This window comes from Heteronotia binoei, chromosome 3 (assembly GCF_032191835.1).
Source record: "Heteronotia binoei isolate CCM8104 ecotype False Entrance Well chromosome 3, APGP_CSIRO_Hbin_v1, whole genome shotgun sequence".
Taxonomy (NCBI): domain Eukaryota; kingdom Metazoa; phylum Chordata; class Lepidosauria; order Squamata; family Gekkonidae; genus Heteronotia; species Heteronotia binoei.
This window is the reverse complement of record NC_083225.1, coordinates 2,481,836-2,504,338: the sequence shown is the minus strand read 5'-3', so window position 1 is coordinate 2,504,338 and position 22,503 is coordinate 2,481,836. Positions and strand designations below refer to the sequence as shown.

The window sequence follows — 22,503 nt, the reverse complement described above, 5'->3', positions numbered from 1 at the left end:
GCTTTTTTGCATTCAAATCTGAGCGACAGTTGCCAAAAATATTTTGTCCTGTACATTCTGTGCTCATAATTATTCTCCTTACCATGTATAATTATTCTGTTGCATTTTGCTGCCAGGGGAAAAAAAGAACATTCACTTCATGGGCTAAATAGTCCTTGTTTGCTCCTTTATATCATAGATTGTGTTGGGGGGTGGGAATATTTTATATGTTTACTGCTGAATAATCTTTAAAGGGGAAGAATGCATATGATCTTTTGAAATGACATGAGTAATGCTACTGAGACTTTTATAGTTCAGCCAGTTCTTTTTATCGTTTGCACATGATTGCAAGAGGCAGGATCTTACTCGTCCCACATGGAGAGTGGGATGTTTAAGCTCTATGCACAAGATCAGATAGACTGGGGTGTCGAATTCATTTGTTATGAGGGCTAGATCTGACATAAATGAGACCTTGTCGGGCCAGACCATGTTGGACCGGGCCATGTGTGTACCTATTTAAGATTAGGTAGCAGAGAGATAAACTTTATGAAGGACACAAACGCAAAGATTTTTTAAAAAATTAAAATAAAGCATGCTTAAAATGTTAGCACTTGTTGGTCTTAAAGGTGCTTTCTTTGTATTTCTCCCATGGGATTCAGGGAACTGGGTAAAGGAAGCTCTGACTCTTTCCTACCTTCCCTAGGGAACCAGGAGGGGGAAGGAGCCTCAGCCAATAGAAGGAAGAGAGGCTTGGCTCAATAGCTCTACTGTGCGATTGAAAGAGCCTGACAAAGCAAGCTCTGCTTCCCCCTCTTCCTCCCCAAGGGAGGAGCCTCAGCCAATGGAGAAAATAGAGGATCTTCATCGTGGTCTCTGTGCAGTCCCACAGGGTCTTGCTGCTGGCAATGAATCCATACCTCGGAGTCTCCAATAGCTCGCCTAGAGCGTTTTTTGGTGCACTCTCCCGCTCACCCTGGGGAGCAGGCATTTACTGCGCATGCCTGGAGCGAGCAGGAGGCGCCCCTCCCACTCAGTTTCTTTCTTTCTGCCGCCTGGACAACACCTACCTTGCTGTGTTCCCTTCTCCTCAGCTCGTCTTCTCTGCTTGTGGTATCGTATTTCTTGTTTTTTCCCTTATCTCTATTTCTACTTCTTTAAAAAAAACCAAAAAGCCCATTTTTCTGCGCTTTCCTTTCCCTTTATTTCTCCCTCCTTCCTTCCCCTCCCTTGTCCAGAGCGTATGGAAGGGAAAACTACCTTTAAAAGGTGTCAGAGGTGAGGGGCTAAAATCCCTACTTCTGGCAGACATTCATATTGCCTGTTTTGCTTGGGTGAATCTCATTGGGCGGATATCTGCCCCCACTGCGCCAACTTCGGAAAACAGGTGTAAAAAAACCAAGCAGAGAGACTTCAAAGTTTTTTGCTCGAGAAATCTCTCTGGGCCATGCCCAGTTCTGATTCGCCGCCTCCCCCACATCGAGTGGGAGATTCGGCTGCGTCGGCTGCTGTTCAATCCCTTAAGAAGCATAAGTCCGACAGGAGCGCATCCAAGCACTCCGACACCGGCCATAAGTCTTCGAAGAAGTCTCACCATACCGATTCATCGGCCTCGGTTCCAAAGAAATCTCGCAATCCGACAAGGCCGACTCCCACGACTTCTCCAACGGCTACCACCTCGACAGTTATGGCTTCAGTTTCTACCCATTCGGTCTTGACTAAACATCTAGTTCCTCCAGAGCTTTCGGTGCCTTCCAACATCATTTGGGACATGCCTCATCTCACCCCTCATACTCCAGCTCCTGTCGAGGTCATTCCGGTTCAGTCTCGTTCACCCTCAGTCCACAGTGTGATGCCATTTGACATTCTCGAACCCGACCCTCATTCGGATCCTCTGGTCCTTTCTCAGGAACATGCCTAGTCCCTACTTCAACCTGGATCCTTTCGGGACATCGGTGTTTCCCCACTGTACTGGGAATCTTCTACTCAGGTGCTCACTCAACATGTTCACTCTCGTTCACCTGTTCGCCGCCGTGACTTGTGTTCCCGCTCACCGGTCTACCGTGACTACTACCAAAGGGGTCAATATGAATACTCTTCTGTCTCTAGGTCTCCATCTCCCTGGCACCATCGAGTTTACCATCGTTTCTCCCGCTCTCCTTCGGAGGAAGGTTTTCGACGCTCTCGGTACCGTGAACTGGATGTTGTGTCCCACAGGGACCTCGAAATCGCACTTCCTCGGCTTCATGATCCTGAAGCCTCACTGTCCCGAACCCAAGAATTGTCTTATCCTTCATCTCGGTACCGTGAGCCTTCTCGAACCTGAGACGTTGAATACTTCTCTGCTAGAGACCGTGAACCCTCTCGGTACTGTGAGTCTCATAGACTACCTCGAGTCCTCGACGCCCCAGTCTGCTCCACTATGTCCTCGGCACCAGCCACGACTTCGAGCACTCTGCCACCACGACAAAAATCTCTTCCTACTGAGGACCCAGAGTCTGCATCGGCACCAACTAAACCTGTTGCTCCTCTGCAGGAGCCTGAGGACTCTGAATCTGACAAGGACAGCTCTGGTTCTTCTGATTCCGAAAATCCTCCTGGCTCCCCCGGTTCGGACTCTACTCACCCAACTGGTCTTTCCCCATTGGATGGTTCAAAAGCCTACCTGAATCTTATCACCACTATGGCTGTTTTGAACGTGACTCTACCATCAGATTCACCCAAGATTTCAGATGTGGTGCATGATCTGGTTCAAGCAGATTTTCCTTCGGGTTCACGTCTATCTATGCTTCCAGTGCATTTGGAAGGACTTCGTGAGGCTTGGGACAAGCCTGCCTCTGTTCCACCTACCTCAAGACATTTTGATTCCCTATATAGAGTCCATGCTCCAGAATTAAAATTCTTAGCTTCACATCCAGCTCCTAATTCCATCATCATCCATTCCGCATCTAAGGCCAAACCTTCTAGACATCCTACACCTCCTGATTGTGAGGGCCGGAAGGGTTCGGACTCTACTTGTCAAGATCGACTAATAACGACTTAAGACTGGGGGATCATGGCCTAAGCAATAGGCCCTGTCAAAATCATAATGGATCCACTGCTGCTAATGTTCTACCTTAGTTGCTCCCCTTCCCCCCTTTTCTTATTTTGATTTGTAACTGGGGTGAAGGAACTAGCCGGCGCCTTCTCAGGGCCTGAGGTGGGAGGAAGCCTTGCATAACAATTCAAGAGCATTTGCTAGCTATCGTCTGAGGAAATATCTAGTAGTTGTGTGGGAATGTTTCCTCCTGTAACCCCCCCCCTCCCCCGTAGGAATGTTTTGAAGTGTACCTTAAAACCCATGTATCACTGTATTGGTTTCATTCTTAGCAAGCTAGAGGCTTGCGCCAGAGTACCGGTTATCAATAAATGGGAACTTAGTATCAACTTTGACTCATTTTGAATCTGTCGACTTGACATTTTGCTAATAATCAACTTTGAAGCTTAACCACCCTGGCCACTTTGTAGCAAATGGCTGAAAAGATACCAGAAGGTGGTGAGCTTCCTGATATTGAAGAAGGGCAATCCATTCCCTGGCACATTTTGGATGCCCGGAGAGTAGCAGCGTCTCCTCCACAGTTCCAGCAGCTGCTTGTCACCCCGAGGCAGTGGCAGCCCCGGACCTCCACCAGTACAAATGATGAGGCCCCAGCGAGACGCGAAGCCATCCTAACTCGGCACATGCGGAGGATGCGGATGGCGAACACCGAAGGGCCCAATCCGGGACCCATGGAGCCGGAGGAGATCGACACCATGCTGGTGGTCCCACTACACAAAGAGGGCGCGGAGCCAGATGAGGGAGAGCTAGGTGCAGTGGCGCCCAAGGACGAGGACGAAACAGCCAGGGAGTTTCCAGCCATGGTCCGCAACGAAGTGGAGAGCGTGGTCAAGGGCCTGAAGGTGGAGATGCAGACCATGACCAACCGCATGGTGTGAGAGATCACCCAGGAGATCTCTCGCTCTCTAGGGCTACCCGGGCCTAGAAGGGCAACTCAGCCCCCCTTGATCCAGCAGCAACCAGCACCTGCGATCCCCTTGCCAGCGGCCGTGGCGCCAGCACCGCCCGCAGTGCCCCGGCAGGCGGCTCCCCCTCCGGCACCTCGAGACGGAGGGAGAGGAAGGGAGCTCGATGCTACCTTTGATGGGGACCCCGACGAAGTAGAATACTTCACAATCCAGGCGAACAGCTACATGCATTATTGGGGGAACACCTTCCCGGATGAGTTCAGCCGAGTGGATTACCTGGGGTCGAAGCTGAAAGGGGCGGCTAAAAGATGGTACGTGAGTCTGTACGAAGCCATGAGCTCGGAACTGGACTATGTAACAACGTTCCTACAGGCTCTGTTGGCCCAGTACGAAGACCCCCTCCAGGAGTCTCAAGCTTTGGCGGCCCTGCGTGACATGCAACAGGGGCAGAAGTCAATCCGGGAGTACGCTGCAGACTTTTGAGCCAACGCAGCGAAGGTGCGAAGGTGGAGTGAGCTGATGAAGATTGAACACTTCACCCGGGGGCTGAATCCAGGCATATTGGATCAGACCCTCACCCAAGCCCGACCTACCACGTTGGTAGGTTGGATCCAGTTAGCGGGTGAGGTTGAGACCAATATGAAGCACGTCGCCCTGCAACGCCAGCAACAGAGTGGAAGAGGGGGACGGGACCCGAAGGCAGCCCCGAAAGCAGAGGCAAAGAAACTGGCAGGGAATTCCAGTGGGGGCAAGCCTGCCAGGCCTCGAAAGTGTTTTTGGTGTGGAGACCCGGGGCACTTAGCAAGCTGCTGCCTGAACCCGCCGCGAGCACCAAGTGCCCCGAAGCAGAGCACCCCTATGCCGAAGAAGGCCCCCAGCCGCCCTAAGGAAGCGGCGAAAGGCAGCGGGGCGACCATCGAGGAGGCAGAAGAGGACCCGCTCCTGGGCGATGAGCCGAGCGAGCTGGGCTGAATGGAAGAGCTGTCAGGAAACAAGAACGACCTGCTCTGAAGGGTGCCCACCAGCAGGTCGCAGAGGAGCCGGCACCAGTGAGAGTGACTGGATCACTATACTTTGTACCAGTGAGACTGTTGAACCCCAAGCTCAAAAGATTCATGCAAGTGAGGGCTTTAATTGACTCGGGGTGCAACCAGGAATTAATAACGCCCAAAATAGTAGATGCCTTAGGCCTGGCTACCACCCCTCTCCCCCGCCCCCTACAATTCGAGCAGATGGATGGGTCAGTGATGAGGGGGGAGCCTTGTGCTTCAGAGACTCAATTTCTGTCGATGGGGAGCGAGGAACATTGGGAGCAGGAGGCTTTTGTAATCGCCCCCTCCTGCTCCCAATAGTAGTGTTGGGGGTGGGGTGGCTGGCCAGGCACGAACCGGATATTCGGTGGGGGAGGCAAACCATAAGGTTCATAGACCCGCTGTGCAAAGATCACCTATGGAACTCAGAGTGGGGCCTAGTCCTCCACCCTCCACCGAGAGGGTATGCATGACACTGGAAGAAGTTCCGGAAGTCCCCCGGACATACTGGGATTTGATGGGGGTGTTCAGCGAGCAGGGCGCCAATGAACTGCCGCACCATAGGGACACGGACTGTAGTATCGAGTTAATACCAGGGGAATCGCTCCCAAAAGCCAAACTGTACCCAATGGGATGGGCGGAGAAGGCGGAGCTGCGCAAATTTCTGGACAAGAACTTAAAAGGGGGGTTTATTAGGCCGGCCACGGCCCCCCACGCAACTCCGGTCCTGTTCCGGAAAAAGAAGGACGGCTCGCTTAGACTTTGCAGATTTTCACGGGATAAACGCGATTTCAACCTCTAACGCCTACCCCATCCCCCTCATTAAGGGCTTATTGAGTACTGTGTCGGAGGGGAAAATTTTTACAAAGTTGGATTTGAGAGATGTGTATTTCCGGGTGCGCATTAAGGAAGGGGTGAGCCAGTCCTAAAGCACATCCCCGGCACGAAGAACTTTCTAGCAGACGCGCTGTCCCGCTTGCCCCAGCACAACCATCAAAGGGAGGAGATAGTGGATTCATTAGTTCCACCCACCCGAGTGGCTGCCATTGTAACTACACGGTCACAAAAGAAGCAGCAACTACAGGGGTGGGGAATGGAAAAAATGGCGGCAGAGACCGAAAAGGAGGGGGACGAATGGCCAGGGGAAACCCAAAAACGAGAGGATGGGCTGTGGTACAAAGGAGAAAAACTATACGTTCCTAAGACCATGAGATTAGAAGTATTACAGTTCTGTCACTCCAACAAACTGGCTGGGCATTTTGGGTACATCAAAACATTACATCTGGTCAACAGGCAGTTTTGGTGGCCCTCCATGAAAAGGGATATATCTGAATTTGTATCTACCTGCCCTATTTGCATAATTGCTAAAAGAAGGGGAGGGAAACCCCCTGGGCTACTCAAACCGCTGGAGACCGCCTCTAGACCCTGGTCGATAGTCTCTATGGACTTTATTGTAGAACTACCGCCCTCTCATGGGAAGACAGTAATATTGGTGGTAGTAGATACTTTTTCCAAGCAAGCCCACTTTATTCCCTGTGCCCAACTCCCCACCGCAAAGAAACTGGCTTATTTATTCTTCAACCATGTAGCCAAGCTACACTCAATCCCCGACAAGGTGGTTAGTGACCGTGGCCTTCAATTCGTTGCCAACTTCTGGCGGGAGTTCTGTAAACTGATGGGCATGGAGCAGGGGTTGAGTTCCGCCTACCACCCACAGACGGACGGACAGACTGAGTGTGTGAACGGGCTTCTAGAGCAGTACTTAAGGTGCTATATAAACCATCAGCAAACCATTGTCAGTAGCGGCTGGAAGAACTGAGAGGGAGGGGCGCCTCCTGCTCGCTCCTGGCATCCGCAGTCAATGCCTGCTCCCCAGGGCAAGCAGGAAAGCACGCCAAAAAACGCTCTAGGCGAGCTATTGGAGACTCCGATGTATGGATTCGTTGCCAGCGGCAAGACCCATGTGTGTGACTGCACAGATGACCACTCGAAGATCATCAGTTACAGGTAAGCAACCTGTTTTTTTGCTCTGTAGCTCCTGTGCGTTTGAGCAAGCCTGGCAAAGCAAGGAAGCAAGAGAGAGGCATAAGGAAGCAGATGACAGCCAGTTGCTCGGGGGCCTAATAGGAGCCCTCTGGGGGCCTGATTCAGCCCATTTGACTTCCCTAAGATAGACTGTCTTACTTCTTCTTGTGGCCTTCACTTTTGTCACTGAGTCTGGCTGGCTATTATTCCTCACTCTCTTCATGGCTTCCCATCCACATCTTCGCCCTGAGGCCAGCGACCCACATTGGACCTTTCTGGCTTCCAGCAGAATTAACCTATATTTAGCAATCAGCGTGAATCTTCTAACTTGGTATTGCAATAGTCTTTTTTCTATACAGATAATACTGGGTAGAAACAAATTCTTTTATAGATAGGCAGGCAGGGAGTGTTTGGATGGGAGATTCAAAGAATACCAGCCTTACTATGCAGAGACAGAAACTGGCAAACCACCTCTGAACGTCTAGTGCCTTGAAAGCCCCACAAGTCAGCTGTGACTTGACAGCATTTTCCACCATCTCCGATATTAAAATTATTTAATAATAAAAATTATTTTTTATTAATATAATGCATTAATTATTTAAATATATACTGTGGAGCTCACAGTAGGCCCTGTACTAAGAGCCCTACAAGCTCTTGGAGGATTGTCTACATCAGGGGGTGTGGCCTAATAAGCAAAGGAGTTCCTGCTACAAAAAAGCCCTGAATATAGCAATATAGCATGGGGGAGGGGAGGGGTGCGTGCTTCCTTCAAAGAGTGACTTCTGTGCATCAGGGCAAAATACAGAACCTTGTGCCTTCCCATTGTTGGCACTTTAGCCTAGCTGCTCCCTCCATAGTCCCTACTGATCTAGTTTTGTCCTCATCCTAGACCCTTCCCTGTAGTTCAGGTTTAGAGAGGGTGTGGGCAATCAATAACACCTGTGTCCAGGTAGTTTTCTCAGGAAGGAATTTGGGCCTGTGGGCAGAATGGAGTGGCTCCAACAGTTCTAAATTGCCTGTGTCACTTCAGAGAAGTATCTTTGGAACAGCAGTTGGCAAATTTTTGTTTGGTGTAGTGATTAAGTACTAATCTGGGAGAAGCAGGTTTGATTCCCCAGTGGGATGACCTTGGGCCAGTCCGTTCTCTCAGCCCTGCCCGCCTCACAAGGTGCCCATTGTTGGGAGGAGAAGGGAAGGAGATTGTAAGCCGCTTTGTGTGCTAATTTTGTACAGCTCTCTAGGCTGGTGCTGTGGCCCCAAGACCAGTGCTGAATTCCTTGCTAGCTGCCTCATGAAGCGTATTTTACAAGGACTTCCCACATGTCCTTTGATTTGCATAAATGCATACATTTCCAATTGCCTGAATATATATGCAGTTCTTACTTATTTTCAGGCTGTTTGTTCCCTGCTTGTTCATTCAGCCAGACACCAACCATCTTCGTGTCGCTTGACACAGGCGGGGGCGGGGAGACGCAAGACAGATTCTTAACACAAGGCCCTATTCTTCTGTCTTCCTCACAGCCTCCGCTCTACTTCCTCCTCCATCTTTTTCCCCCTCCCCCCGTTCTGCTTTCTTGCTTTTTAGACTGTAGAGATCTTGTCCACCAAGCACCAGTCTAGCCTGCCCAATGGGCCAACATCACCCGTGAAATAAATTCCAGGTGTTAAAACCCAACAGGTCCATTTTTCAAGGTCCTTTGCATATCATTCAGTCTTCCTAGTAATCAATCATACTCATTAAGTTGAAATATATACATGACTTTTTAATAGCAGGAACACAGTTCCGGCTGGCTTAGTGTCAGGGGTGTGGCCTAATATGCAAATGAGTTCTTGCTGAACTTCTAAAAAGCCCTGTGTGAAACAATGATGTCAGGGGGCATGGCTTAATATTCAGATGAGTTCCTGCTGGACTTCTACAAAAAAAGTCCTGTGTGCAACAATGATGAGATCAGAGAATGTGGCTTAATATTCAAATGAGTTCCTGCTGGGCTTTTTCTGCAAAAAAAATCCTGCATGCATGCATACATAGACCTTTATTGGTATAGCATACTGATTTGAGTTAAAGTATATAAAATGGCTGATTTCTAGCTGCAGGTTGGGAAATTCCTGGTGGTTTGGGGGTGGACCCTGGACGGGGCAAGGTTTGGGGAGGGGAGGAGCTCCAACAGGGTACAATGCCATAGAGTGCACCCTTCAAAGCAGCCATTTTCTCCAGGGGAAATGATCTCTGTAGTCTAAAGACTAGTTGTAATTGAAGAACTCCTGGCCCCACCTGAAAACTGGTAACTGTAATTATGCAATTCCACGTTAGTGAAATGATATTTGTTACCTCGTTTGCACCATATATATACATGGTGATGATATTGGATTTATATCCCGCCCTATACACTGAATTTCAGCATCTCAGAGCAGTCACAATCTCCTTTACCTTCCTCCCCCACAACAGACACCCTGAGCTCTTACAGCAGCTGCCCTTTCATGGACAACTCCTACAAAAGCTATGGCCAACCCAAGGCCATTCCAGCAGGTACAAGTGGAGGCGTGGGGAATCAAACCCGTTCTCCCAGATAAGAGTCCACACACTTAACCACTACACCAAACCACCTGAGCCCGCTTGGGAAGGGGCGGAATATAAATTTACCAAAACAATTTACCAAAATTTACCAAACTGGCTCTCCAACTCATGTAGAACTTACAGATGAAATCATTTCAACTAGATTTTGGTGACGGTTCTCATGTGGGTCTGCTTTGTGTTTTCATAGTGGAAGATGAAGATGAAGCAGAGCGAGTTCTGTTCTCCTATGGGTATGGAGCTAACATTCCCACTACAGCCAAAAGACGGTTGAAACAAAGGTAAAAACTGCATCAGCTCGCAAACATGTTCCTTTATGTCAGGGGTGGCCAACGGTAGCTCTCCAGATGTTTTTTTCCCTACAATTCCCATCAGCCCCAACCATTGGCCATGCTGGCTGGAGCTGATGGGAGTTGTAGGCAAAAAACATCTGGAGAGCTATCGTTGGCCACCCCTGCTCTATGTTGCTTTCCTCTCAGACATGGAGACTATGAATTTGAGGGGCAGGGGGACGGTGTCTGAAAATCCATCATGATTCCTTCATTGGAATGGTAGCAAACTTGGGCATTTGAGGCTGACTCCAAAGGTAGGTTTCTGCTCAGAGAAGGCACTTCTGTCAACCAAATGGAATTTTCTGCCCCTTCCATTGTAGCCCCCTGTGCTTCCTGGTGGAGGAAGGGATATCTGCAGTGGGATTATGTTCTTTATTATTATGGTCATTTGACTAACAGAATCATTTTTCCAGTTTACACAATAAACATCATTTGTACAATAAAACATAATATTATAAAATTTAAACGTGGTTACAATGCAGTTTCTGTAGTCTAAGTATCAGCACACAGAATTTGGCTATTTAGTATATAATCCTAGGGTTCTCATCACATAAAAGATAATATAGCTTAGTTTTTGCAGTAAAACCAGGAATCTTATCCAATAATGGAGTAATAATCTCCTCGGAATACAGTTTATAGCTAAAAAACATCTGCTGTATGGACTTGATCTCTTTTAATGAACATATGCACAGGCTTTTCTTATGCCTACCTTATATTTACCTTCCAGTACTGGGGAAGGAAGGGTAGAACTCCTTGACAAAGTGTATGCCCTTCTGAAACTATTTACTTCCAGTGAAGTCATGTAGGCTGCAGGCCTTCTCAGTGTTTTTGACATTCAGAATCACATGAAGGCTCTGCAAACTGGAAATGTCTGATTGTCATTCTGTATCTTGAAATCTCTGTTTAACTAGCCTTGTCACCCGATTGAGTCCACAGGTAGAAGCTCATAACAGGAAGACTCAGTTTTATTTATACGATTTTGTGCAGCCCTAAACCAGTTAGATTGATTGTTATTGTGGATTTTCAAAGGCAATCAGCCTTGGGGATTAAACATTGGTAAATAGAATGCACACCCTAGCTTCAGATCTCATCATAGCTGTCTCAAGCAATGTTCCCTCTAAGCTGCAGAGTCTCGTGAACAAAAATCGTGAGCTGCTGCCATTAAAGTTGTGAGCTGCTGGCATTAACGTTGTGAGTTACTGCATAAATTAGGTTTGCTCTGAAACCATTTTTCCTGAGCTAAGACAAAAATGTGTGAGCTGGAGGCTAAAAATCTGTGAGCTAGCTCACACTAACTCAGCTTAGAGGGAACACTGGTCTCAAGTCTTATTCAGGTATTAAGCACACATCTGGAAACCTGTAAGATAGCTCTTAAAAACTTTGATTGCACTGTTTCTTGTGGCACAAAGCAAGGGGTAAGTGGCCTTAGAAATGTTCCATGTAACATTTGTGCCAGGGTCTTTGCCTTAAATAATTTAAGAGCTGCGGGAACATGTTCCCCCACCCTTGAGATTGTGATCCACTATACTGTTTGCTGATCTTTCTCCCTGCTCCACAGCATATTTGCTGTGATTAGTCCTAGAGCCCAAAGCCTGTAGTGCTACCCCCAGATATTTAAAGGTATTAACCTGCTCGAGCTGATGACCACTGATTGAGTGGGACAGGGTAATCCAAGACAACAAGCTCTGGAATTCAGTATGTTGCTCTTTGTGGCCCAGTGGCCCTATGAAAGTCAGTTTGGTGAAGTGGTTAGGAGCATGGATTCTAATCTGGGAGAACCGGGTTTGATTCCCCACTCCTTGGACATGCACCTGCTCAGTGACCTTGAGGGTCAGAGTAGTTCTCTCAAGAGCAATTCAAGAGCAAGCCCCACCTACCTCATAGAGCAGGGGTGTCAAACATGCAATTCGGCGGCTGAATCAGGCCCTCAGAGGGCTCCTCTCAGGCCCCCGAGCAACTGGCTGTCATTTGCTTCCTTCTCCCTATATCTTACTTCCTTCTGCATCACAGCTTGTTTTGCAAGACTTGCTCAATTGCACAGGAGCTACAGAGCAAAACCTCTGTTTTCTTCATTTGCTAAGGCTCCTCCCTTCGGAAGGAAATGGAGAGGAACAGCTTGCTTTGCCAGGCTCTCTCAATTGCACACTACTGAGACAAGCCTCTCGTCCTTCCATTGGCTGAGGCTCCTCCTCCTCCCCCCCAGTCCCCTGGGGAAAGAAGGAAAGAGCCAGAGCTTCCTTTGCCCAGTTTCTTGGATCCCATGGGAGAAATACAAAGAAAGCACCTTAAAGACCAATGAGTGCTAACATTTTAAGCATGTTTTTTTTAAAAAATTTAAAAATATATTTGTGTTCGTCTGTGTTCTTTATAAAATTTATATCTCTGCTACCTAATCTTAAATAGGTACACACATGGCCTGACCCAACATGGCTCAGCCCAACCCGACATGGCCCGGCCCAACAAGGTCTCGTTTACGTCAGATCTGGCCCTCATAACAAATGAGTTCAACACCCCTGAGTGTCTGTTGTGGGAAGAGGAAGGGAAGCAGATTGTAAGCTGCTAAGACTCCAAGTGAAGGGTGGGGTATAAATCCAATCCCTTCTCTTTTCTTGTATAACCTTATAACTCCTAAGCATTTATAAATGGCATAACCCCCAAAATCACACTGTTGCCTATCATATTCTGCATTAGATTTCATGCAGCGAAGGTAGATTTAGGAAAATACATTCATGCTTAGGCCCCTGTGGTACACATGCAGCAGACCGAAGCTAGATTCAGATGGACTTGTTGGACTGAAGCAGCAGAACAAAGTTTGACTCCAGTGGCACCTTTAAGACCAACAGAGTTTTATTCAAGATGTAAGCTTTTGTGGCATGAAAGCTTATGCCTTGAATAAAGCTTTGTTGGTCTTAAAGGTGCCACTGGACTCAAACTTTGTTCAGTGGAATGAAGTGGTACAGTAGGCCAGGGGAGGAGCCCCGTGGTGCAGAGTGTTAAAGCTGCAGTACTGCAGTTGGAGCCCTCTGCTCATGACCTGAGTTCGATCCTCGGCAGAAGCTGGGTTTTCAGGTAGCCGGCTCGAGGTTGACTCAGCCTTCCATCCTTCTGAGGCTGATCAAATGAGTCCCCAGCTTGCTGGGGGGAAAGTGTAGATGACTGGGGAAGGCAATGGTGAACCACCCCATAAAAAGTCTGCCGAGAAAACATCGTGATGCGACATCATCCCAGAGTCGAAAATGACTGGTGCTTGCACAGGGGACTACCTTTACCTTTTTGAGGTCAGGGGTCCCCAACCCCCGGGCCATGGACTGGTCTGTGGCCTGTTAGCAACTGGGCAGTGGAGTGAGGTAGAAACCTTCGCCTACTCCTTATTTAAAGACCTCCATCAGGGACAGGGATGGGGTGTGGCCGTGGGGCAACCTGGGGCAGCAAAAAAACCCAGCACCCATATCGGTCCGTGGAAAAATTGCCTTCCACAAAACCGGTCCCTGGTGCCCAAAAAGTTGGGGGCCACTGCACTAGGCTATACCATTTCAGGCTGCAGGCGAGAACATTTTTAACATTCCCCAATGTAAAAAACATCCTATAGACAAATGGAGTAGATCAGGGAAGAAAGGTTCTAACTGAGCTCTTTAGGTGTCATTCTGGTTTTTCACTTAACAGTGAATTATTTGATTTTTTTTATTTATTTGATTTATATCCCGCCCTCCCCACCTAAGCAGGCTCAGGGCAGCTCACAACATATAATAAAATCACAATAAAACAGTTAAATTGAACATTTATTAAACAATTAAAACTATTAAGCAGTATAAAACTGTTTTGACGGTTATAATCTCACTCCTCCTGTTAGAAATGGCACAGCCCATGGATCCACAGGGGGTCTTCTTATTCTTCAACATGCGCAGACCAGACTTTAATTAAAGCTAATTATGTAATAACTGTTTTTGTGTCAGGTTGTGCGGGTGTGGGTGGGTGTGTTCCCTTAACCTGATTTGCATTGATTGTATTCAGCTTTAATGCAAATTGTCTGAATCTCTTTGGGGGGGTTTTGTTGTAGTTGATTAGGATAACAACAGAGGCATTAGAATACCATTGCTGAAATAGCCAACGTGACACAACCTCAAAGATGTGTTTTACACCCATTTGTTTCTGTAAGGTACTGTGTTTTTATATCAGTTTTGCCACAGAATTGTCTTTCAAAAGACAGAATACCTTATAAAAGTTAGAAGACGACGACTGCAGATTTATACCCCACCCTTCTCTCTGAATCAGAGACTCAGAGCGGCTTACCATCTCCTGTATCTTCTCCCCCCACAACAGACACCCTGTGAGGTGGGTGGGCTAAGAAGGCTTTCACAGCAGCTGCCCTTTCAAGGACAACTCCTGCCTTATGGCTGACCCAAGGGCATTCCAGCAGGTTCAAGTGGAGGAGTGCGGAATCAAACCCTGTTCTCCCAGATAAGAGTCCGCACACTTAAGCACTACAGCAAACTGTCTCTCTATGCCCACGGTTTGTGATTAACATTGTTGGGTTTGCTTTGTACCCCTCAGAACATAGTATAACTAAACTATTAATTTTTTAAAAAATGAAATAACAAAGTATTGTTTTATAGATCTGGGGAGTTCATTGTGTAGCCAGGCTTAATTGTGCAGATATTCTGTCTGGAATGAAGCTGATATTGTTACGCTTGTCTCATAAAGCATTCCAACAATTGCCATGGACTTTCCCATGCACTGTATGTCTCTCTCTCATTGCCATTAGCTTCAGAGCCCAAACACCACTAATGTGTGAGACTATTCCAGTGATTTTATCTTTCTTTTCCATTATCAGTAGATGTTACAATTAAAATCTGGCTTTCTTATCTTGCCTTTCACTTTCCGCCTTTTATTTCCCATCTTTTCCCCTCAGGTGAGCTTCTGTCCTCTTCTCTCTTTCCTTCTCATACAATGGGAAGTTGTTAATTTTGCTGTTACTGCATATTCAGCAAGTTTATTTCCGCATTTTTCTAAGACCATACAGACGTCTGGTTACCATTTTGGCTGTGGAAAATTATGACCATCGTTTCAAATGTACAGTGATGTCCGTCATGCGGTATTGCAAATCCTGGTGAATACAATGTAGTCCATTAGTGCTACATTTTCAGAGAAATTTTTTTAAAATCCACATGTGTCAGAAAACACAGTTTGGCTTCAGTGCCTGGCATCCTGTGTACCCTCTCACCCAGTGTTTCCCAGAGTGGGCGACATTGCCCCCTGGGGGGCGCTGGAACGATCCAGGGGGGTGGTAATAGCTTTGGGTGCAATTGGGGGGTGGTGAATAAAAATAAGGGGGCGGTGGAAGCTTAAAGTTCCTCTTCTCAGTGGGGCTTCCCTGCCCAGGGCTGCAGCTAGCATCCACTTTTTCACACCACAAACAGAAACTGGGTTTTAGAGGTTTCTGTTTGCAGCGCAAAAAAGCCGAAGCTAGCTGCAGCCCCAGGGCAGATGGTGTGAAATCGGAGGGAAGCCTCACTGAGAAGAGGAGTTTGAGAGCAGCGTCAGACAAGTGGGAAATCAGGCAGAGTGTCTTCTGCAGAGCCAGTGCATGGGAGTGGATGGGTGGGTGACCGCCTAGGGTGCCACCCTGCCAGAGGGCACTGCTGGGCACCTCCTTGCTCCCCCTTCCCTTGTGGCACGACTGCGCCAGCCAGCAGGCAAGCCAAGAGCCCCAGGCAGTGCTTTTCTTCGCAGGGCAAACATTGCCTGGGCTTGTCAGGGGCTTCCAAGGAAGCCTACGAAGAGCGCCCCATTTTACCGCTGCCCGCTGCTTTCAAGTTGAAAGCGGCTGGGCGGGGCACCTTCCCATTGCGTTAGTTGGAGCTGACAATGGGAGGGTGGATAATATAAAGAAATTTCAAAAATTCTCTGTGTATGGGAATGTTACTATGGCTGATTTTATAAAATAATTTTAGAATTTCAAGCTTCAAAGTGTCTTTACAACATCTTTGTTTACTCTGTGTGCAAATATGTCACTGGATCTTTTAGTCCACTTCTTGAAGGTAGATTTCTAGGGGGGGCACTGTGTAACTTTTTTCTGAAAAGGGGGCATTAGGCCAAATAAATTTGGGAACCTCTGCTCTCTCCCTAACAGCAAAAAAATAAGATGCTCAAACTGCTGAGGTAATTTTGAAGCCATTGGCCACACGGTGGCCAAAAAAACAGGTGCCATCAGGAGATCAACCAGTGGGACCAGGACACTAGAAGCCCTTCCACTGTTGCCTCCCCCAAGCACCAAGAAGACAGAGCATCACTGCCCCAGACAGAAAGTTCCATCTATACTCTGTGGCTAATAGCCACTGATGGACCTCTGCTCCATATGTTCATCCAACCCCCTCTTGAGGCCATCTATGCTTGTAGCCGCCACCACCTCCTGTGGCAGTGAATTCCATGTGTTAATCACCCTTTGCTGTGCTCTGTCCTCTCACAGGGATAGGCCACAAGTCACATCGCTTCAGTCCTTTCCCATTGAATTCCTGTCAGTTTCTGTGTCCAACTCAAGTTGTCGTGCTTTGCCCAAATACTTCAGGAAGACGCTTTTTGCTCTTAGACTATTTTATTTGCTGTTTTGACAAATTTGTTCCACATTGTTTTGTGTACAATTTTATTTCCAAAAGTAGCTAAGATGCATAAATAAGACTATAATGGAATAGGATTCAGCAAGTAATTGCCAGGCTCTCTTATGCAACTATAATGTCCGGCTGGAGGAGGCTGAGGCCCAAGAGTCAAGGCCAGAGCCAAGTTTCTGGAGCTGGAGCCAACACTGCTGTAATTTAAATGTAGCTCCAGCGAAGGCTGAGGGGGGAACCAAGACCTTAAATACTCTTGCAATGAGGAGGAATCCAAGCTCCACCCTTCCAGGAGGAAGCTACTAATTTCTTAAAGGTGTTTTGTTTGGTTATGGCAGCATGGCTGAGGTGGTTCTCGGTATTGCGCGGCTTGAGGGGAGAGACCTCAGGGGCTCAGAGAGCTCTGAGGCGGAGCGTTCCGGGTCTAAGTCGGAAGGTAGGACTGTCTCCCAGGGCAGAACACTGATGCAGACTCCTAAGGTTCCTCTTCAAGGCCATAGCCAGGCTCTTAAAAGTTGGGGGGCTTTTTTTGTTAGCTCAGCCATGGCAAAAAGAAAAAGAAAAGTCAGGCTGTGCCCCAGAAGGCCCCCTGGAAGTTATGCGACTCCCAACTGGAAGTCAGGAGGCAGTGTCCCCAAAGGCCTCCCCCCCTCCCATGGCTATGGGCCTGCTCCTCTTGCACAGCGAAGAAAGTCCTTGAAGGAGTTCAGCTGATTCCTTCTGTGGTGGAATTAGGGGCTCAGCCCCTCCCTCGTCCAAGTCTTTTCTCTTTGGAAAGGTGAAGCTGAAGCTCCCATCCATGACACATTTGTACGGCGCCGCAGAATAAGTTCAGTCTTCCACGTTCGTGCCAAAGATCTAAAATTTGCATAAGCTGCCTTTGGCAACTTCAGCTTAATAACCCCACCCATCAATTTGATAGAACCGTTCGGTTCAAGTCGATCTGCAGATAATAAGTATGGAGCGAGCCTCGCAAACAAGATGCAGATGTTTCCTGGGGCAGTGCATCTCTTCTGAACCTTTCTCTAAGGCTAAGAAAGTTCCACTCCATCTGTGCAATGCAGGCATCAGTGACTTTTTACGCTTAAAGAGCCGAGCTAGGCCAATTTTCAGAGCAAGAGGTCAACAAAGAGCCAGAAAAAGAAAGCCCATTTGCATGCCTGAATATATGCAACTTAACAGGGTCGATAATTTACATAGTGACTATTAATCCATAATGTTTCTGCAGCCAAAACACTGGTTGTTGGAAGGCACTTTCTTAGGAAGTGCGATTTGCAGGAGCCCCCCGTACAGTTGATTTATTTATTTTATTAGATTTTTAGCCCGCCCTTCCTGTAGAACAGGCTCAGGGCGGGTTACATCATAAATACAATCAACAGTAAAAGACCAGTTTAGACAGACCAGTTTAGACAGTAAAAGACCAGTTTAGACAGACAGTAAAAGACCAGTTTAGACAGACCAGTTTAGACAGACTAAGATGGCAGATTCTGCCTCAGATATGACGTATTGTCCAGGTCCAGCAGATCTTGTAGTGCTGGGATGGAATGAGGCGGGGAGGCCTATAACAAGTGACGCCCACTGCCTCAGCTGAAAGTCTGGCGAAAGAGCTCTGTTTTACAGGCCCTGCGGAACTGAAGCAGATCCCCCAGGGCCCGGATCTCTACCAGGCAGGGGCCAGGACGGAAAAGACCCTGGCCCTCATCAAGGCCAGATGGACGTCTCTGGGGCCGGGTATTACCCAAAGTGGTTGGTTTGTTGATTGTAAGAATCTACGGGGCTAATACAGGGAGAGGCGGTCACAAAGGTGTGCTGTCCCCTGGCCATATAGGGCTTTAAAGGTAAGTACCAACACCTTGAACCGGATCCGGTACTCAGTGGGTTCACACAGCACAGGATGGATCCGACCCCGTACAGGCGATTTAGTGCACTGCCATGAAACTCTGTGTGGTTCGTACTTGATTTTCTATAATATGGTGGGTTCAAAGCATCAAGGAGATGAGGCAACAGTGATAACAGCTCTTTGTTAGAGGCTGCACTAACAAGACTGCAGAACGGGCCCACGGGCCCAACCTATATACAACTCCAGGTTCCCCTGTGCAAGCGTGGCATTGGTTCATTCAAACAGGTGGGGGCCTGTGATTGGTGTAGAACAGCAGGTATTTGGATCCTGCTGTCCGTTGTTCCCAAGTCCCCAAGCTCTGCTCTCCTGGCTCCAATGAGCCTAGCAGGAATCATATACTATAAACCGTATACATAATATATCCAAAACATCTAAAGCAGACAGATGAAAATCTTCATCATCCCACTGTGGCCACATAGGAGAAAATAATTTAAAAAGTCTGATGGGAGTAAGGTTTTATTATGGCAACTACAATTCAAGAAGCATTTTAAGGTAGATTCTGAGCTGATATAATTCAGTACACCTTCCAGTGATATCGGGGTATGTGGCGTATGCCAATGAGCTATGCAAATGTGTTGTGCTAATGAGCTCTGGCACCTCTTAGAACATAAGAGAAGCCATGTTAGATCAGGCCAATGGCCCATCCATTCCAACACCCTATGTCGTACAGTGCCATCAGGAGGTCCATCAGTAGGACCAGGACGCTAGAAGCCTTCCCATTGTTGCCCCTCCCAAGCACCAAGAAAGGTAGAGGAGAATGCCGTCTGAGGAGAAAGAATTGACCTAACTTGGCTCTTTAAGCATAAAAAGTTGATGACGCCTGTGATTGGTGTAGGGCTGCAGGTATTTGGATCCTCCTGTCCATTGTTCCCAGGTCCCCAAGCTCTGCTCTCACAGCTCCAATGAGCCAGGCAGGAATCACATACTAAAACCATATACATGACATTTTCTGACAACCAACCCAGTTATCCTTTTCTGTTCTAAACAGTCTCTAAGAAGCATCCCTCTCTTTTTTTACTATCCAGTCACAGCTGACCTTTGACGATCCCAAGTGGGGTTTTCAAGGCAAGAGGCATTCTGAGGTGGTTTGCCATACCTGCCTCCATGCAACAGTATTCCTTGGAGGTCTTCCATCCAAATATGAGCCATGGCCGACCCTGCTGAGATCTGCCAAGATTGGGTTGGCTTGGGCTGTCCAGGTTAGGGTTGCCAAATCCAATCCAAGAAATATCTGAGAGACATCGGGGTGAAGCCAGGAGCAACGGTGTGACAAGCATGATTGAACCCAGAAGGGAGTTCTGGCCATCACATTTAAAGGGACTGCACATCTTTTAAATGCCTTCCCTTCATTGGAAATAATGAAGGATAGGGGCACCTTCTTTGGGGACTCATAGAATTGGACTCCCTGTTCCAATCCTTTTGAAACTTGGAGGGTATTTTGGGGAGAGGCACCAGATGCTATGCTGAAAATTTGGTGCATCTACTTCAAAAGACAGCCCTCCCAGAGCCCCAGATACCCACAGATCAATTCTCTATTATACCCTATGGGAACTGCTCTCCATAGGGAATAATGGAATGTCCAGCAGACATTTCCCTTCCCTCCCCCCCCCCCCCCCCGCTTTCTGATGACCCTGAAGCTGAGGATCCCCTCCCCACACCTGGGGATTTGCAACCCTAGTCCAGGTCAGTGTTTCTCCTAGGCAGGTAGCCTCGAAAAACTCACATCCTGCTGTCCTTCCCAGTGGGGACCTAAAGCATCTTACTCTCCCCACCCCTCTTTTTTAGCCTGTGAGATAGCAGTGTGACTAGCCCCAGTAGGCCAGGGAGGCAGCCACCTAGGGCACCACCTCCCAGGGCACCTCCCCTCCCTGCCCACCATTCCCAGGTCCAGTCCCTTCATGACCCCCCCCACACACACACACACACATGAACCCACACAGGCCTTTTGGTGCAGCGGTTAAGTGTGCGGACTCTGATCTGGGAGAACCGGGTTGGATTCCCCCCTCCTCCACTTGCACCTGCTGGGATGGCCTTGGGCCAGCCAGAGCTCTAATAGAAGCTGTCCTTGAAAGGGCAGCTGCAGTGAGAGTTCTCTCAGCCCCACCCACCTCACAGGGTGTCTGTTGTGGGGGAGGGAGATAAAGGAGATTGTGAGCCGCTCTGAGATTCAGGGTGGAGGGGGCGGAATGTAAATCCAATGTCGTCGTCGTCTTCTTTTGCTCAGCACAGGAGAGGCTTTTTTGTGAGCAGTGGTCCCCTCTTGGTGGTTTAGTCTGCCGTGATCTAGTCTTTTGGGGTGGCTACCCCCATCATTCTGGAATCACCTGTTCCAAAATACCAACTCTTCCGGGTGTCTCGTTGTTATGAAAACAGAATTTCTTAAGAAAGCTTTTGAAGGCATATAAAGGACATATCGATTTAACTGGCTGGCCGAGTTGATGGAGGATCGTCGTTGTGTGTCAGTAACTGGAGCCATGAGAGGGCTTATGAGAAGAATGGATTTCCATCCATGGAGAGAAACTTCCCCCTCCCATCTACTACCCCAAATGGCCCTCTAAAATGCTGTTCCTCGGGGACAGATGAACCTGCCCCAAAACAGCGGTGGGGAGGGGTTAATCAGAACTCTGCAGGATGGGGGGGACCGGCAAACATGGCCCTATCCTCTTCTGTCTGTAGAAATCTGAAGAAGAAGAAAAAGGAGAAGGAGAAATTGGATTTATATTCCGCCCTCCACTCAGAGTCTCAGAACAGCTCACAATCTCCTTTATCTTTCTCCCCCACAACAGACACCCTGTGAGGTGTGTGGGACTGAGAGAGTTCCTACAGCAAGCTTCCCGTTCAAGGACAACTCCTGCCATAGCTATGGCTGACCCAAGGCCATTCCAGCAGCTGCAAGTGGAGGAGTGGGGAATCAAACCCGGTTCTCCCAGATAAGAGTCCGCACACTTAAACACCAAACTGGCTCTCTGACACATCCCAGCCCAAGTGTGCTGTGCCTTGCACTGCTTTGAATGTCTCGTTTGCATAATATTTTTGCATTTTTATCTATTACCATGTAACCTGCTCGTGGTCTCTTCCTCCTCTCTGTTGGGGAAAAGAGCAGGATGAAGGATAAATAATTTCTGTGCCACTAGGGCTGAATATTCTGCCACCGCCAGTCAGGATGCCGGTCGTGCCCAGAGCGCAGATAATAAATCAATACCAAGCTTCAGCCCCTGCGTGTCTCCTTGCATCATCTCCCCAGCATCTTTATTACCAGTGGCAATTAGTAAGGCTTAAGCAACACAGTTCTCTTCACGTTGCATCCAGGAGATATTTATAAGGTATCAGGATTGCACAATAAAACACACCCAGCCCAAAGAGGGATGCACACAGCGGCAAAGGAGACTTCAGCGCTTGAACGAGACTTGCAGAGAGATTCTTCCATTATGCAATTCTAAATCTCTTAAGAATGCTAGTATTTAAACAAGAAGACTGGCTTGCCCTTCTTAAGAACACATAGGAAATATTCTCCAGCATGGGGAGAGGCCGTGGCTCCGCAGCAGAGCAGTCCCCAGTTCAATCCGCAGCCTTTCCACTTTGGAGCAGGCAGGAGGGGATGGGAAAGACCCTGGAGAGCTGCTGCCAGTCTTGAGTGGGCAATGCTGACTGTGCAGGACCAAGGGCCTGACTCCGTACAAGGCATTGTCAGGTGTATAAATAAATCACACAACGTTGGAAGGAATCTTAGTCTGTAAGACCACTAATAGAGTCACATAAGGAACAGGACTGAGATATGGAGAAGCCGTCTTTGTTTATGAAACCTTCTTATAGCACCTAATAATGTCGTTTTAAATTGTTTATATGTGTTTTATTCTTTTATAAGTGTATTTACATTGTTTTATCATGACTGTTAGCCATCCAGAGTCCACTCGCGGAGTGGGCAGCATATAAATCTAAAGTAAATAAAATAAATCTAGGACCAGAACCAACAGGTTGAAATTAAAAGAGTTTCAACCTTAGGAAGAACTACATCCGAGAGTTCTGAAAGAACTCAAAGTTGAACTTGTGGATCTTT

General features: G+C 47.9%; 1 protein-coding gene across 1 annotated transcript in view; it reads left to right on the top strand.

The window, feature by feature from the left end:
- Positions 1-22,503, top strand: part of PIBF1 (progesterone immunomodulatory binding factor 1) — a 210,365-nt gene that overhangs the window by 131,785 nt on the left and 56,077 nt on the right. The window contains exon 13 of the mRNA XM_060233537.1: positions 9,800-9,890. Within this exon, the coding sequence (XP_060089520.1) occupies positions 9,800-9,890 (91 nt within the window). The remainder of the gene's footprint in view (positions 1-9,799; positions 9,891-22,503) is intronic.